General features: G+C 36.8%; 1 protein-coding gene across 4 annotated transcripts in view; it reads right to left on the minus strand.

The window, feature by feature from the left end:
• POU2F1 (POU class 2 homeobox 1) overlaps positions 1 to 15,809 on the minus strand; it is a 172,886-nt gene that overhangs the window by 64,903 nt on the left and 92,174 nt on the right. For all 4 annotated transcript variants that reach the window (XM_087437551.1, XM_004425076.3, XM_087437544.1 and 1 more), the window contains exon 2: positions 12,176 to 12,241. In XM_087437551.1, coding sequence (XP_087293677.1) covers positions 12,176 to 12,241 — 66 coding nt within the window. The remainder of the gene's footprint in view (positions 1 to 12,175; positions 12,242 to 15,809) is intronic.

The raw sequence follows: 15,809 nt of genomic DNA on the forward strand, positions 1-15,809 counted from the left end.
TTATATAAGGGAGTTGAGCATTCGCAGATTTTGGTATCTGCAGGGGTCCTAGAACCAATCCCTTGTGGATACCTGTATATACAATGGAATATTATTCAGCCATAAAAAGGAATGGAGTACTTATACATGCTACAACATGGATGAACCTCAAAAACGTTATGCTAAGTGAAGGAAGCCAGACACAAAAGGTCACATACTGTATGATTCCATTATATGAAATATCCAGAATAGATAAATCCATAGAGACAGAACACAGATTGAAGGTTGCCAGGGGTTGGGAGGAGAGGAAAATGGAGAGCAACTGCTTAACTGGTACAAGGGTTCCCTTTAGGGTGATGAAAACATCTTAGAACTAGATAGAAGTGGTGGTTGCACAACACTGTGAATGTACTAAATGCCACTGAATAGTTCACTTTCAATGGCTAATTTTATGTTACATGCACTTCACCTCAGTTAAACAAAAACAAAAACAAATCTGCAGCTCTAAGACAAATCTGACAGTACAAATCTTACTACCCCATCGGTTCACCTGCCTATAGCAGACAGCCTCGCCTATCTAATTGGCGACTTATACTCTGATATAGGGCAAGTAATGTGAGATTCACTCCTGGTAGAATTGGGTATGAAAATAAGAATAAGAATTTCTTGAATGAGGGCCCAAGAGATTTTTGGACCATGGAGTTTGTTGGAACATGGAGTTTGTGAAAGCTATTTTTCATCACTCAGCAGCTATATTTTGGATGATATTGTACTACATTTTAATCTGTAATGAAAATCATATTTTATACCACTACTTCAATTAAATCTACATAATAAAGAAAAAAAGTATATATATATTTTTGTGTGTGTGAGGAAGATTAGCCCTGAGCTAACATCTGTTGCCAATCTTCCTCTTTTTGCTGAGGAAAATTGGCCCTGGGCTAACATCCGTGCACATGTTCCTCTACTTTATACGCGACACCTGTCACAGCATGGCTTAAAAAGCGGTGCGTTGGTCCGCGCCCGGGATCCGAGCCTGTGAACCCCAGGCTGCTGAAGTGGAGCATGAGAACTTAACCGCTACGCCACTAGGCATGCCCCGAAAAAAAGTACATTTTTCACAGATTTCTATCTGTCAGTAAATTTAAGGCAGTGAAAGTCAAATTTACCAACAACAGCCTAAATTTCAGATGCCATACAGGACATAATGACAATATCTATGCCTGTCACTACATTACCTTGATAAGCAGGCACAAATTCCAAATGAAATTCACAGAAAGTCAGGCAACCTTTCTTATGGGGCATAACTAACATAAATAACAGCTAAAAGATCTTCAAGGAAAACTTAGCTTCTGCTCATTTTTAGTGTGTCTATGAACACACTATGTAAGTGGTTTCTTTCCAGTGAGTCACCACAAAATACGAGGAATCTAGGATAATGGAAATCCAGAAAGAGAATCACTTAAGCTATGGAAAAGTTCTATGTTACTGCAAAAGCAAGAAGCACAATCAGAATTGATGCTATAGATCATTTACAAGATGAATGATTATTACATATCTGCAAAAAATTTCCACTGCTATTGTACTGTATATTCTTTATTTCCTAAGTAATGGTATGTTTTTTTTAATTGCTTTAATATATTACCTTGTAGATGACTATACATCACTGATGCATGACAAGATTTCTATAAATGGTTAATGTCTGTTGAACTGTTAAGTCTATCTGGATGAAAGGTACTATTAAAACAGATTCTTATTAACTTTATTCTTAATTGTAGAAAAATGAATGACTTGTGACCCACAAGCTACTGAGACAAAGTCTTTTTCAAATAATTTAAACATGTCACATAAAGAGAATACTCTGAGGACCCAGAAAACCAGAAAGTCCTTATTCTAAAATTATAGTATCATATTAACATTTTTGTTGGCAAAGAAAAATTTACCAAACATTTACTCTGCTCCATCTTTCTTCTGCCTCCTAACCTGGTCAAATGCTCCTTACTCATCTTTACCTTCAAGATGTGAGCCAGTTAAATGGTGGTCGTTTCCTGCCTTCTTTAGAAACACAAAGACGTCCCTGAAAACCTGTAGTCAATTATCCTCTGATTTTTTCTGATGTCAGGGGTTCCTGGCTTGAATTATGACCCTTTGCTACTAACCTTTCTTATATTGTATATTTATCTGGATGAACTCTCTCTTCTCTGACTTCTTCACTGCATTCTATTCCAAGGTTTCGTTTACCCAGTACCACAAGGACATCCTTACCTGCCTCTATTCTTAACACTATCAACAGTGTTTTCTTACCTTACCTTTGATGGTGCTCAGGGCAAGCTACCCCAGGAGGCACCACTCTGGTATGCGGATTATTTCGAGCTGAAGACAATAAGGACTCAGAGAACTCAGGAAGAACATTTGAGTTTCCCCTCCCAAACTGCCTAAAGAATTTAAAACAAAAGATCTGTTTCAAGAAAGAGTTGTTATCATGATGGCTGTAAAGATAATGTAGGATAGAGGTTACAATAGGAAAGGCACCAAGCCTCTTTTATCAAAAACTCTGTCTCTCCCTGACCACATTATCTATAGATGACCCTGAAAAGAATTGTCTTCCTGCCCTCTGAAGTCCCAGGCCACTACCCACCCCCAACATGCTCCTCGCCTTTAGTTGCAATACTTAAGCAAGCAGCTTAGACAGAGGGACGAGTTGCTCATTTCTGAGTTTCTCCCATGTATACATGTTATTAAACTTGGTATTATTTTCTCCTGCTAACCTGCCTTGTTAATTATTTGGCCAGCCATAAGAACCTTAAGGGAAAGGGCAGAGAGGGATTCCTCCTCTTCCCCCTACAGCTTCTACCTAATAACTTGTTATCTATATCCATCATCTGTATCTATCTTTAACTCCTTCACTCTCCATTTCTCTACCTTAAAAAAAAGGGATGGGGACCTTCTTCTACTCTAAGCTACTTCATCTAACAGTGCTCTGAAACCTAACACCTCCTTTCTCCTTAGGAACTTTGATTCCTGAATCATCTATCCTTTCTTTACCACCTCCCTCCAACTGGTTCCTCTCCTTAGCATATAAACATACTTGACCTCCTTTCCCATTCTTTCTTTCCCCTTATTTAATATATCGTCGTCATCATCATCACACTCATAATAAATACTAACAATTATTGAGCAGTCATTCAATAACGTGAGCCACACATCTACTTGCTTTAATGTAAATGTCAATTCTATGCAGTGGATTATTATTAATCTCCATCTTACAGCTAAGAAACTGTGGTAAAGAAAGAAAGAATTTGCCCAAGGTAACATAACTAGTAAGTGAAAGATTCAGGATCTGAATCCAGGTTGTTTGGTCCCAGGGTCTGAGCTCTTCACCACTATGACATACAGCCTCCATTAAAAGAGCTTCCATTAAAAGAGTCGCCTACTTTTATCATTCCCCTTCCTCAACCATTCACTTCTCTATTCACAGCAATTTCTTTCCCTACCCTTACCTAAAACCTTTTAAAAGGTCCCTAATTACTACTAACTGTCAAATCCAAAGGTCAGCTTTTAAGCTTCCTATGTCTTGGGCTCTCTGCAGGACTTGACCACACTGAATACTAACTCCATGAACTTTGCTGTCTGGTTCACTTCTTATCTCCAAGGTTGCTCTTTCTTAAACTACTTAAGCACTGTCCAACGGAAATTTCTACAGTGATGGAAAGGTTATATATATGTGCTATCGAATATGGTAGCCACTAACCACATGTGGCTACTCAGCGCTAGAAGTGTGGCCAGCATGACTGAATTTTTAATTTAAAAATATAATTTTAATTTTAATAGCCACTGTGGCCTGTGGCCATCCTGCAAGATAGTGCAGGGCTACTTCATGGGCTCTTCTTCCTCTGTCAGCCCTTCCAACGTTGTAGAAGAGCTTTGCCCTTGGTCCTCTTCTCAGCTTATTCCACTCTGTTCCCAGCAGATCTCCCTGCCAAGTACTTCCACATCTACGTAAGCAGCCAGATTTCTTTCCTTAGGAACATACCTCTATTTTCAATTGCTTACTTCTTCACCTCCAAGTACCACAGGGCAGCCCAAATGCATCATTTTCAGAACTGAATGTATCACCTCATTGTCAAGTCTACTCCCCCTCAGGCAGTTCCTCCTTAGAGAACGGCACTGCAGCTACCCTGGTCCCAAGCCAAATACAGGTATTCATTTTAGATTACTCCCTTTCCTTGCTTTTTGTAGTCCTCCTCATTCTCCTCTCTCCCTCCCCCAAAGGCTCATTAAATCTGAACCCTGGTTTCCACTGCCACTGCTCTAAGCTGGGATGCTATATAATGGATCTAACTGAAAGAGTAATGGGGTCTAGTTTTCTTGCTTCAAGCAAGATGTAAAGTACAATATGGCTGGAAAATTCTTTTACACTTGTTAGAAAAAAAAAAATCACAAAAAAGTGACATGAGAGGAAACTAAATTGCCCTCTAAGAGACAAGGAAGAAAATTATAGACAGTCTCACAATCTGTGCCTAAAGCGGCCTTTTAGAGACAAATCCTCTTATTCATGTTCCAAATTTCTATCGGTAATGAATAAAAATGAAATGGATACTACCTTTAAAATTCTAAATTTATCATTGGGTTTTCTCTTGGCAAAAGATCAATTGCTCATTCACTCATGTAACAAAAGTATAATCTTAACTCATATGCCATTTAGTATTCTCCCAGGTTCAGTAATTATAGCTCCCTGCTCCATACACCTAAAAAAACACAAATCCCCACATGCACCAATGGGCAGGGTCAGGGCAAGTTTGTCAATATATAGCTGTCAGAACCTCTTAGAAGTGATATCCTGTAACTGACATCTATCAAATCAAACACTAGAGGAACATCCATCTTCCCTGTAGGTGTTTGCTTTTTGCTTCTAGACCACCAAGAACAGAATAACACATCCTCCACTGTGCTCCTGAGGCTCTCTAGAAGTGTTCCAGCCAGCTTCAATGACCTGTGGGTTTAAAACTTCACTGAGGAGGAACTCCAAGAAAAATCAGTAAGGGTACTTCCACCCTCAGGCTTATAAGAGACTTTGGCCAGTGCAGAATGTAGTCCACACAGTAAAATATGTAATAAATTTAAAATGATAATAATAATAAAAGGAATAAGAATAGTAGAAATGGCCCTCGGATCAAGTTCAAAGGGAAAATAGGCCTTCGGAGTCTGAACCCTGCAATTGTTCCACTCTGTTTAGATGAGAACTTTATGTGAGGCCTGTTCCTCAGTGAATTTCTGAAGCTTCTCCTGAAGACACTGGTATTTTATCTGCAAATGTTTTCCAAAACTAGTGCTGGTTCAAGACATCAAGACTCTTCAGTTACTATGAAGAATAGCAGGTATATTCTCTGGTCTTTCAGGATCCTTTCTCTTCATCTTGGAGAAAATGATGTCTGATCATGCTCTCTTATGGATATAATTTCCTAATATCAGCCATGGCACTAATAAATCCCACAGAACGAACACATCACTGGTTGCCAGGGACTTCTGATAGTAATATTTTTGGAATGCTATTTCATAAATGTATATTACGTTGCATTAACAAATTTCTTTGGCCTTTTCAGTTGTCAGAAAGATCTTGATGTTATCCTAGGAAACAAATTATCTGAATGAAAAGTCAAGTGAACAAGGATAGGATAGGGGAGCCTTAGCTCTATCACAATTCAGGTGAAAAAAGACTTACAGTTAATTGATCACAAAACAATGAATTAACAGGTGAGTCAGTTGCTTTAAAATAAGTTTTAATATTTCAAAACAATTAAATGTTATCAGAAAAAATATCAGTTTGTATTTAAAAATTTTAAATCTAATGTCATTTTTACCTTCGTTAATTATAAAAAATAATTATAATAAGCCAATGGTAAGTTTTCAAAAATAACAAGAATAAGCCAATGGCATGGTAATGGCTACACTCAAGTCTGAAGAACTAGAATGCTGTCTAATTCTGAGGATGACTAAATGATAAAGGATCTAGAAATCACATGAAATGACAGAAAAAATCTGAAGAAATTAGACACCTTTAGGACAGATTTCTTCCTCCCATCTTAGATTTTACTGTTTCTTCCTGTTGAACATATACTGCCCACCATCATCATATTTAAATCCTTCCCGGCCTTCAAGGCCCAGTTTAAGCTCCATCTTCTTCAAAGCCGTCCCTGATCCTCCCAGCTAGAAACAATTTTTCCCCACACTGAATTCTCATGGACTCCTGTATACTTCTTATGAATCTTCTACTACATTTTCATACATGTTTTCTCTATCAGACAAATTTCTTGAGAACAAAATCAATATTTTATTCAACTTTAGTGATTCTCCTGAGTACAGTACAGTATCTTGCACATTGGAGACAAAACATAAGGAACATAACTCAAAAGATAAGAGAATGGCATTGCTCACTTTTATAGAGATGTGTGACCTTTGTCAAGTGACTAAACATCTCGGAGCCTCAATTCTCCGATCTATAAAAGAGGAAAACAGTGCCTCATATGGCTGTTATAAGGGTTAAATGAGATAATCTATACAAAGTGTTTAACACATCTAGTAAATACTTAATGAATGATAGCCACTATTATAATATTATAAATGATTGCTTTATAGTAAATTATGATATAATAAATTATTACTTGATAAAAAATCATTTTATAATAAATGTCAAATAAATGGAGAAGACTTACAATAGTGCAATGACTTCCAGAAGAGCTTTCATTTTTTAAAAGATGAGGAAAATCATTTTGATCTGTGTTACTCCTAAGGGCAGAATTCAAAAGAATATAGATAACAGAGTTGTACAACAATAGAATAGGATGTATCAAAAACTACTGGTCCCTGTCAGTGGATGAGCCCAGGCACCGGGCAGATGACCATTTGTCAGGAGTACTGATGAAATAAGTCTGCCCTCTGATTAAAAGAAGCAAGGCTTTAAAATTTGTCCCACACTTCTTTACATCAAAAAAAAAAAAAAAAAACCAAAAAAAATTTTGGTTTTTCCTGCCAACCTTTATAAAACTTTATACAACTTCTTTACTTTTCCAACTGCCATCTATAATACAGCTGATCAGATTTAATTTAGGATAAACTACTGTGGTAGGCAGAACAATGGCCACTCAAAGATGTCTACAACCTAATCCCCAGAAGCTGCTTACATGGCAAAATGGATTTTGTAGATCTGATTAAGTTTTAAGGGTCTTAAGATGGGGAGGTTACCCTCAATTATCTGAGTGGACCCAGTGTAATCACAATGGTCCTTATAAGAGACATAGGAAGGCAGGAGAGTCAGATGATGGAAGCAGAGGTCAGAGAGAGAGACAGACAGACAGATTTGAGGACACTATACTTCTGGCTTTGAAGATGGAAGAAGAAGCCATAAACCAAGAAATGCGGTGGCCTATAGAAGCTAGAAAAGGGAAGGAAATGGATTCTCCATAGAGCCTCCAGAAGGGATGCAGCCCTTCCAACACTCTAATTTTAGGACTTCTCACCACTGGAACTGTAAGATAATAAATTTGTGTTGTTTTATCCAGCAATTCACTACTAGTTATATACCCTAAAGAAGTGAAAACAGGGACTCTAAGATCTTATGCACCAATGTTCACTGCAGTATTATTCACAACAGCTAAAAGGTGGAAACAACCCAAGCGTCCATCAACAGATGATTGGATAAACAAAATGTGGCATATTCATAAATGGAATATTATTCAGCTATACATAACACAGATGAACCCTGAAAATATACTAAGTAAAACAAGTCAGACACAAAGGACAAATATGGTATGATTCCACTTACATAAAGTATCTAGAATAGGCAAATTCATAGAGACAGAAAATAGATTAGAGGTTTCCAAGGGCTGGAAGGAGGAAGAAATGGAGAGGTACTGCTTCCCCTGAGAGAAGCATCCTCCACAGCATCCTTGTGCAAAAAACTATGTTACAAGAAATATCATTACTACTCCCTCTTATCTAGATGGATATTTTGTTGAGAAGATATTATTTTGGCAAAATCATCTCATCTTCCATTTTCCTCACTCCTGATCTCGCACTTCTTGAGCTAGGCTACGGAAAGCTCATATAACCTCATTGGCTAGATAAGCTACAAATTTGTTTTCTTTAATCTGAGTCTGACTCTCGAAAAGCTTATTAATCCTTTTTATTTATTTTAATAAATTCCTTAAAGGTAACTATGTCAAAACTCATTCACTCTACTCAAACCCCCAAATCCACTTCACTCATCTTTCAGGCAGTGTGAGATAACGAAAGGTAATGAAAAGCTCACAGTCTTTGCCATCACAAATTACTAAACAATTATGAATTCAGTCCCCTTATCTGTAAAACAGACATAACACTACTTACCTTACAGAAGTATTTCCACAATTACGACATAAAGCATATAACAAAGCGGCTAGCCATGCGTATATTGTAAGAAGAGTTCAACAAATGGGAACTGCTGCCATTATTATTACTATTACACCTGCCTTCCTCTCAGATGACCACCTCAACAACTTAAATGAGAAATGAGAAAAATGAAGCAATCTAATGTGAATTATTCCTTATTTTCCTTCTCCTTTCCACCTCAATTTTCTATCATTGTTTAACCTTCTTCTCTTCAATTTTAGAAAAAGGGGTATATCTTTTTCCATTTTCAAAGTTAACCCTCCATTCTGTACTTCTGACCCTAGCCCTTCTCCCCTACCTTGGTTCCATCAATTCTTTTTCTTTCTTCAATCTCTCTCTCTGGCGGTTCCTTCCACCTGGCCTATAAACATTCAAATTTCCTCAAAGAAATATCACTATGGCACTTTTCTATACCTTCTCTTGAATTACCACAATCTATCCTGAACCTGTTATCTGTGTATCGGTCTTATCACTTAATGGACTGCTTTAATTTCTCAAAGACTGAGAGTATCTCACCTGCTTGCACTGGAATCTTAATAACACCAAGTACAATATTTTACATATAGGACAGGCACTTATTTTTATTTTTTTGGTGAGAAGGACTACCCCTGAGCTAACATCCGATGCCCATCTTCCTCTTTTTGCTGAGGAAGACTGGCCCTGGGCTAACATCTGTGCCCATCTTCCTCTACTTTATATGGGACGCCGCCACAGCATGGCTTGACAAGCAGTGCGTTGGTGTGCGCCCGGGATCCGAACCTGCGAACCCTGGGCTGCCACAGCAGAGTGCGCACACTTAACTGCTGCGCCACCGGGCCGGCCCCAACAGGCACTTATTGAATAAATGAATTAACAAACCTAAACTATCGATTTTCTGTGAACATACAAGGATTGACAAAAGTGCATTGTCAGATTTAGCTGCTCAACTTAAATAAATTGCTCTGGCAGGACAAAGGCAAAGAAGTAACATATCAACACAATCTTAAATAATTTTATAATATCATTCTTCTTAAAATGTCACAGATTTTTTCCTGAAATGTTTAAAATTGTAGTAATCTACACAAAAGTATTCCAAATCCAGAAAATGCGAGATGTGAGACTTCAGTTTTATTTATTATAATGCTAAGGGTTCTTTCCACTGAAAATTTTACTTGTTATTCGTAAACCAGCAAAAACTAAGAACCTATATATTTATTTTACAATTAAACAATCTTCAGGTTTGTTATATTTTTAAATAAAAATCACTTTGTAAGCATGTAATTATCTGTATAAACTGTAATTTTATACCTAATGTATTGAACATAGTAATTTAATATGCAAAGTGGAACTCAATATATTTTTATATTCCTAGGCTAACAAACTAACATCAGTGGGAGGTGCTAAGAACATAGTCACAGACCCTTAACATTTAAGAAATTGACATTCAAGGTTTCAGTGATCCTCAAGTGAATGTAAAGGTCCATGACATGGAAGTCACTGGAAATGCTACAGAGGCAACAGATGTTGCAGTCGACACACAGGAAGTGAGCTGCCACACTCCAGAGTCAGGATGGCTGATCATTGCGTATCTGATCCAGCTTCTATGCATTACTACATTAGCAGTAACTCTTGTGAAAAAGCAATAAAAATTTTCTCTATTTGTAGGGAAAAGAGAAAATCAACTTGTACTGCTGGTGATGGAAGTAAAGAAATCTAAGAAAAGCACCAGTTCTTAGCCACAAAATCAGAATTTTAAAGACACTAAACAGTACAATATCTAAATTGATACTGCTCAGCATGATACTATGGTGGGAATAAGTTTGCCACGCATTCCACATTAAAACAGGGCAAGAAATTCATAAGACTGTTTCAGCAAGTGCTGCAGCTAGAATTGATCTTATATAGCTCCGTAAATGGTTTTAGACCTGAAGATATACAAAGCATTGCTTAAATTTTCAGTTTTATTTTACTGCAGTTTATGGGAGAAACCAAATGCAGGGTGTAAATTCTGATTCTACCTTTATTTCCTGGCTGGCTATGTGTCTCAGTTTCCTATTCCTTGAAATAATAATACCTAACTTGCAGGGTTGTCATAAGAACTCAAATTAAAATCAGGTAATGTATACCAGTGCTTAAGATTCTTAAAAACATGACACTGGGGTTTTATTAAATGTAGGCGCTCAATAAATGGTTGCTACTAAAACTTCTAATTTAATGGTGGATTCCCAAGCTGTCCGATGCAGTGGACATTTTCAGTGTTTTCCAATCATTCTGTGAGTCTGTGTCTCTTCCCTTAGAAATACATGCCTCTTCTGTGAAGCCGTTCTTTAGTAAGGCACGGGTGCCCTGCACACTCTTCCCTAGCGTCTTCATGGGATCGACTGTCCTGTGTCTCTCTGCAAACAAGTCCCACACCTACACAAGGTGGCCAAAGCACTGGCAGATGGATCTGCAGCAAAATAATGCCAGTTGGGGCCCAAAGAGGGGACAGTGAAACAACAGAAAGGAGATTGTGGCTGACAATTCAGACAGAATAGAATGCTGCCCTTCCCCTTCTCAGGAGGTACCACAACAGTCTACCTGGCCAGCCTCAGTTAGAGTAATTTGAGAGACATGTTAAACAGAACAGGAAGCCCCACGGCTCAGTTTCACATAAAGAGGCAGGTATACTTTAGAGATTAAAAGATTAACAAGTATCTCCAGGTATAGAACAGTTTAGAGTGAAAGATACGTAGGCAGGAAGCTGCTATACTGGTTCAACTCATCTACCTCAAATTAAAAGGGCAGCAGGGGTGGAAAACAAAGGCAGTTTCCAAGACTGACTCTCATTCTTACCATCACCCATAGTAGGCATTTTTAAAATGGGGGTCAAAGAGGCAACCTTCTCTACAAGTGAAAAATCTAGTTTACTTAAGAAACTATTGCTTTCTGTGTATCCCTGCGCTTAATTCCTTTCTTACATGGTTAAGTATTTTAATTTATGCCTTTACCAGAAACCGGGGAAGTCCCTGTGCCATCTCTGGCAGACGATAAAGACACAGTCACATGTCTTCTGAGCAAGGTACTGAATTAAGTGTACGGGCTGTGGAGACAATCTACCATTTACGGACTTACCTTTCACTCATGGGGCCTCAGTTTTCTCATTTATATGATATTAATTTTCTCCTGATAAAGGGTTTAATCAAGTGTACATTTTTTTAAAAATTACCAAATAAAAAGATATATCAGAATTAAGTGTGTGTGTTTTTAACTATCTACTGACACTGTCATAACTTCAATATAATTTATACTGAATGTGGTGGGGTGGATAAGATTTACTATTTTGAGTAACACCTGTAACAAGAGCAACTTTTTACTGAATGGTTAGGGTGTGGCTGGCACTGTGTTTAACACGTTTCCTTTAATACTCACAGTGACCTATGAAATATATCATCCCCATTTTATAGGTGAATAAATTAAGTCTCAAAGAGATCGGGGAAACTGCCTCAAGTCATACAGCTAGTAAGTGGCAAATCCCTAATTCATACCCAGAACTATCTGATGCAAAGGACTATTCTCTCAACTACTTTGTAGTTTCTCTGACAGACAGTAGCAAAAAGATGAAACAATCAGCAGAAGTTAATCTTAAGCAAACACGATCCCAGCTCCTGCAAGCACTAAATTATATTTGACAACTTAATACTCAAATTGGTCTTTATTTGCCAAATATGAGTCACAGTTAAATGGCAAGTTTCTTCTTTTAGCTCTATTAGATCTAATTAAAAAGCTGGATCTGAGAATGACCTCTTACCTGTGCTGCCATCTCCACTCTCCATAGATGGTTTACTGGTTTCTGATGGATTGTTCATTCTTGAGTCTGCAATAAATCAAAGGTGAATAAGGTTTTTTAAAAATGGGGGACGTGGTTAGGGAGGCGAAATTGTGGCAAGGAAAGGGTTAAAAATATTGACTAACGTCACAATCTTTCAGCCCAAGGAGAGACAGTGTCAACGCTAAGACATTGGAAACTGTAATAAGAGTTCATCTGAAAGAAATTCAGGATTCCTTTAACCCTGCAGTGATCCACAAATAAACTGTCTTTCTAAAGAATTTTAAGATTCCTCCAAGAAAGATAACAAAACTCTAACCTGAAAAAAATTATAATAGAGGGTCTGATATGAAAAAAAGTAAACACTTTGTACTGCGAAGCATAAAATATGTTAAAGAAACAAAGCTGGGGCGGAAGCACCACGCAAAGTAAAACACGTTACTCCCAAATAGAGTTCTTTTTCCATAAGCAAAGGTATTCCCTCATTATAACCAAAACAATCTATCAGTAATCTTGATAATAGACTGGACAGTAATTCAACCTAACAGAATGAAAAAAAAAAAAAATGTCTAAGAAAAATATCTCTATTATTTATTCCCCACCCCTACAAACACACTACATATGTGTTAAAGTGAGAATACGTCAAATTCATACTTCAATCATAAACCAGTACAAAAAGTTGTACCATAAGGCATAACGGATGTATCTAATAATTTCAAAACTGAATCACAACCACACCCACTTACAAATTATACTACCCTTGATATCCCAAATGAACCTGCTGATGTGGGTTCATCTCTTTAGGGTTATCTGTTTAATGAAGGTTTTCACAGTACAAAATTTTCATCAAGCAATATTAGGTATCCCAGAAGATATATAAGAGAAGAGACAAGAACAACTCTGCTTTTCTTCTGCCTCTTCAAAAGGATAAAAACTACATGTACATTTAATATATATCTTATTCTACTTCTACTGTAAACTCAAACTTAGTATACTTATAATCAAACAAGTTTACTTGATATCAAGCAAGTTCTGCCTTTTCCCCCAGCAGCTTAAGAACCATTTAACTATAATTATTAGAAGAGAATAAATACTTAAATTATATTTGATTTTTTGACTGAAGAGCATATTTTGTCATCTGCTTAAACATTTAACTAGGAAATCAAAACAATCATTAGAAGTCTCAATCATGCTGTCCATAGTTGCATTATCTGTACTCATAAGTGATGAGAAAGAATCAGAAGTCTTTCTCCCATAAATTTCATTTCCAACCTGGAAGCTTTCTAATATAGTTTTTGAAACAGATACTTGTCTTATTGGGCTTAGGCAGTTCTATCCTATCTTTGGTTTGCTCTTCAGATGTTCAAAGGGTTCAAATTCGTATGTCTGTGGTCATAAACGAGCGTAGTTCTATAGCTTCCTTCCCCTACTGTCCAGAAAAATTTAAATATCAGCTGTAAGAACATTAAGGTTTGAAAGGAACAGGTGTACAACTTAGTGAAAATTAGCTTTCTAAATGACTTAACCAAAATCTTATGAAAGTCAAAAATAATCACAGCAAATATAATAGAATATACCATTAAGCATATACATGTTCAAGGCTTCCTTTAGAATGAATTTTAAAAGTGGGAAAAATGATGAACCACTTAACATTCATAAAAAGTAACAATGTTTCTACATAACATAAAAACAAAGAAGTAGGCATAATTCTTAAGCCATGAGCCTGACCTTGTATAATTCATGTCCTAATTTCCATAACTATAAACTAAAGATTATGTCACAAGTATTCTACGTGAATCTTTTAAGGATTTTCTATTGAATTGTCAAGAGCTTCAAAGACATTTAACAAAATTACTTCACACAAAAAATAAATATATAAAAAATAATAAAATTCTGATTAACTGTACAACTACAAGAAATAAATAATATTTATTGTAAACTGAAAATAATGGAGATATAATATCTTATTCTAAAATATAATGCTAAAAATATTTCAAAAAGGTATTTTCCTTTTCTTTCTTGAGTTCCCAACCTAGTAAATGTAAAAGAGTAAATACAAGTAATTCTTTTTCGATATTTGGAGTTTATCATCTCTGGGCACATCGAGCTGACTGTATATAACGAATCTTGATGTTAGTTTTCTGTTTTAGTCATTCCCTCTTTTAATCATGGTTTTTACCATGCTGTACAGATATTACTACTACCTTGGATTTAGGCCAGGCCGTCTGCCTAAGAATTCATACCTTTTCAGAACTGTCATTTTATTTTATCATTGGCCACTGTGAAGGTGATGGGGCAGCTTCAATTTTTCAAGGGGGAAAATAAATCCTTTGCAAAGATTTTAAACATAAGATATCAAAGTCCTAGAGTTCATATCATCTGACTCTCAAGGAGACCAGAGAAACCTAAAGGGGTTTCAACAATTTTGCACAAAGACCAAACTCAACACAAAACATGGCCACCATGAGCCATCATATGTCTAAAACCAAAATGCCTTAGTCTATTTTAAATTTCAGCCATCAAAGACAGTTTATATATTCAAGCCAGACATCCCCCTCCCCAAAAGGCTTGTTGTTCTATAGGAAAAACCCTAAAGTAGGCTTTCCAGCACTTAAAATTGTTTTCTGAAGAACAGAAGTTGATTTTTAAAAATAAAAAAGGCTAAGATTAGCCAAAATTTGAAAACATTTAATAGTTTCTAAAATCGAGAAATTGTTCAAGAGTCCTATTGCAGTAACCACTGAATTACCCTCTGCATTAGTATTTATGGAAACAATCCTGCACTCTGGCTCCACCTTATTTTTCACTAAGCACTTTTGGTTTTTATGTAAGTAAGACATTCACATTAAGTATGCAAAACATTTTTATTAATATGTACATATTATTTAGGTACACTTTAGACCTTGTTTCAGGTTTAGAGTGTTTTAAGAACTACATGAAATGCTCTCAACAGAAATTTCCAAAAAGCAAAAATGTCCTCCATTCAAGTTGAACTCTAAATCCACACTATTTACTGAAAATATCCGCTGAACCAGAAGAGCTAGCGGAAGGGAGGGCCCTACTGCAAATTTAAGTATGCTTGTGCTTTGCAAATGCTTGGCTCCTTCCCTGCTCAATCCACCTCTCCCCCTCCCTGAGTTGGTTGCATGTGCGATTAAGCATTTATGCATAGTCAACCCCACACACGCTATTTCCATATTAAAGCTTGTAAGAAACAACTGTGCTGGTACCCACCTAGAACATAGTCACTGCAGTCCAGCATTGCTGTGAAATCTTCTAGAGGTTCAGACAGTCCAAAGCAAGGAAGAAACAGGTAGCGGTTTGGGGTGGGGGAAAGAAGGTACTACTACTTCTAATAAATCTACACTATGTTCTTAAGAGAACAAAGGTGGGAGGTGGAAAGTGGATTAGGGGGAGAAGCAAAATACAACTTCAGTTACCCCATAGCAATCTTCAAATGAATAAGGAAACTTCAGTTGCTCAGAGGAGTTTTAGTCTCTCCTACCAGCTAGGACTGACATTGTCAAGGCAACTGAAGCATGAAAAGTTCCCCTTTTTGTAATAAAATAGAAACAAAGATTGCAGCTGGCAGTTTCCATAATGAAGCTTAATCAGT

This window comes from Ceratotherium simum, chromosome 2 (genome assembly GCF_057802395.1).
Source record: "Ceratotherium simum simum isolate JZ-2026a chromosome 2, ASM5780239v1, whole genome shotgun sequence".
Taxonomy (NCBI): Eukaryota; Metazoa; Chordata; class Mammalia; order Perissodactyla; family Rhinocerotidae; genus Ceratotherium; species Ceratotherium simum.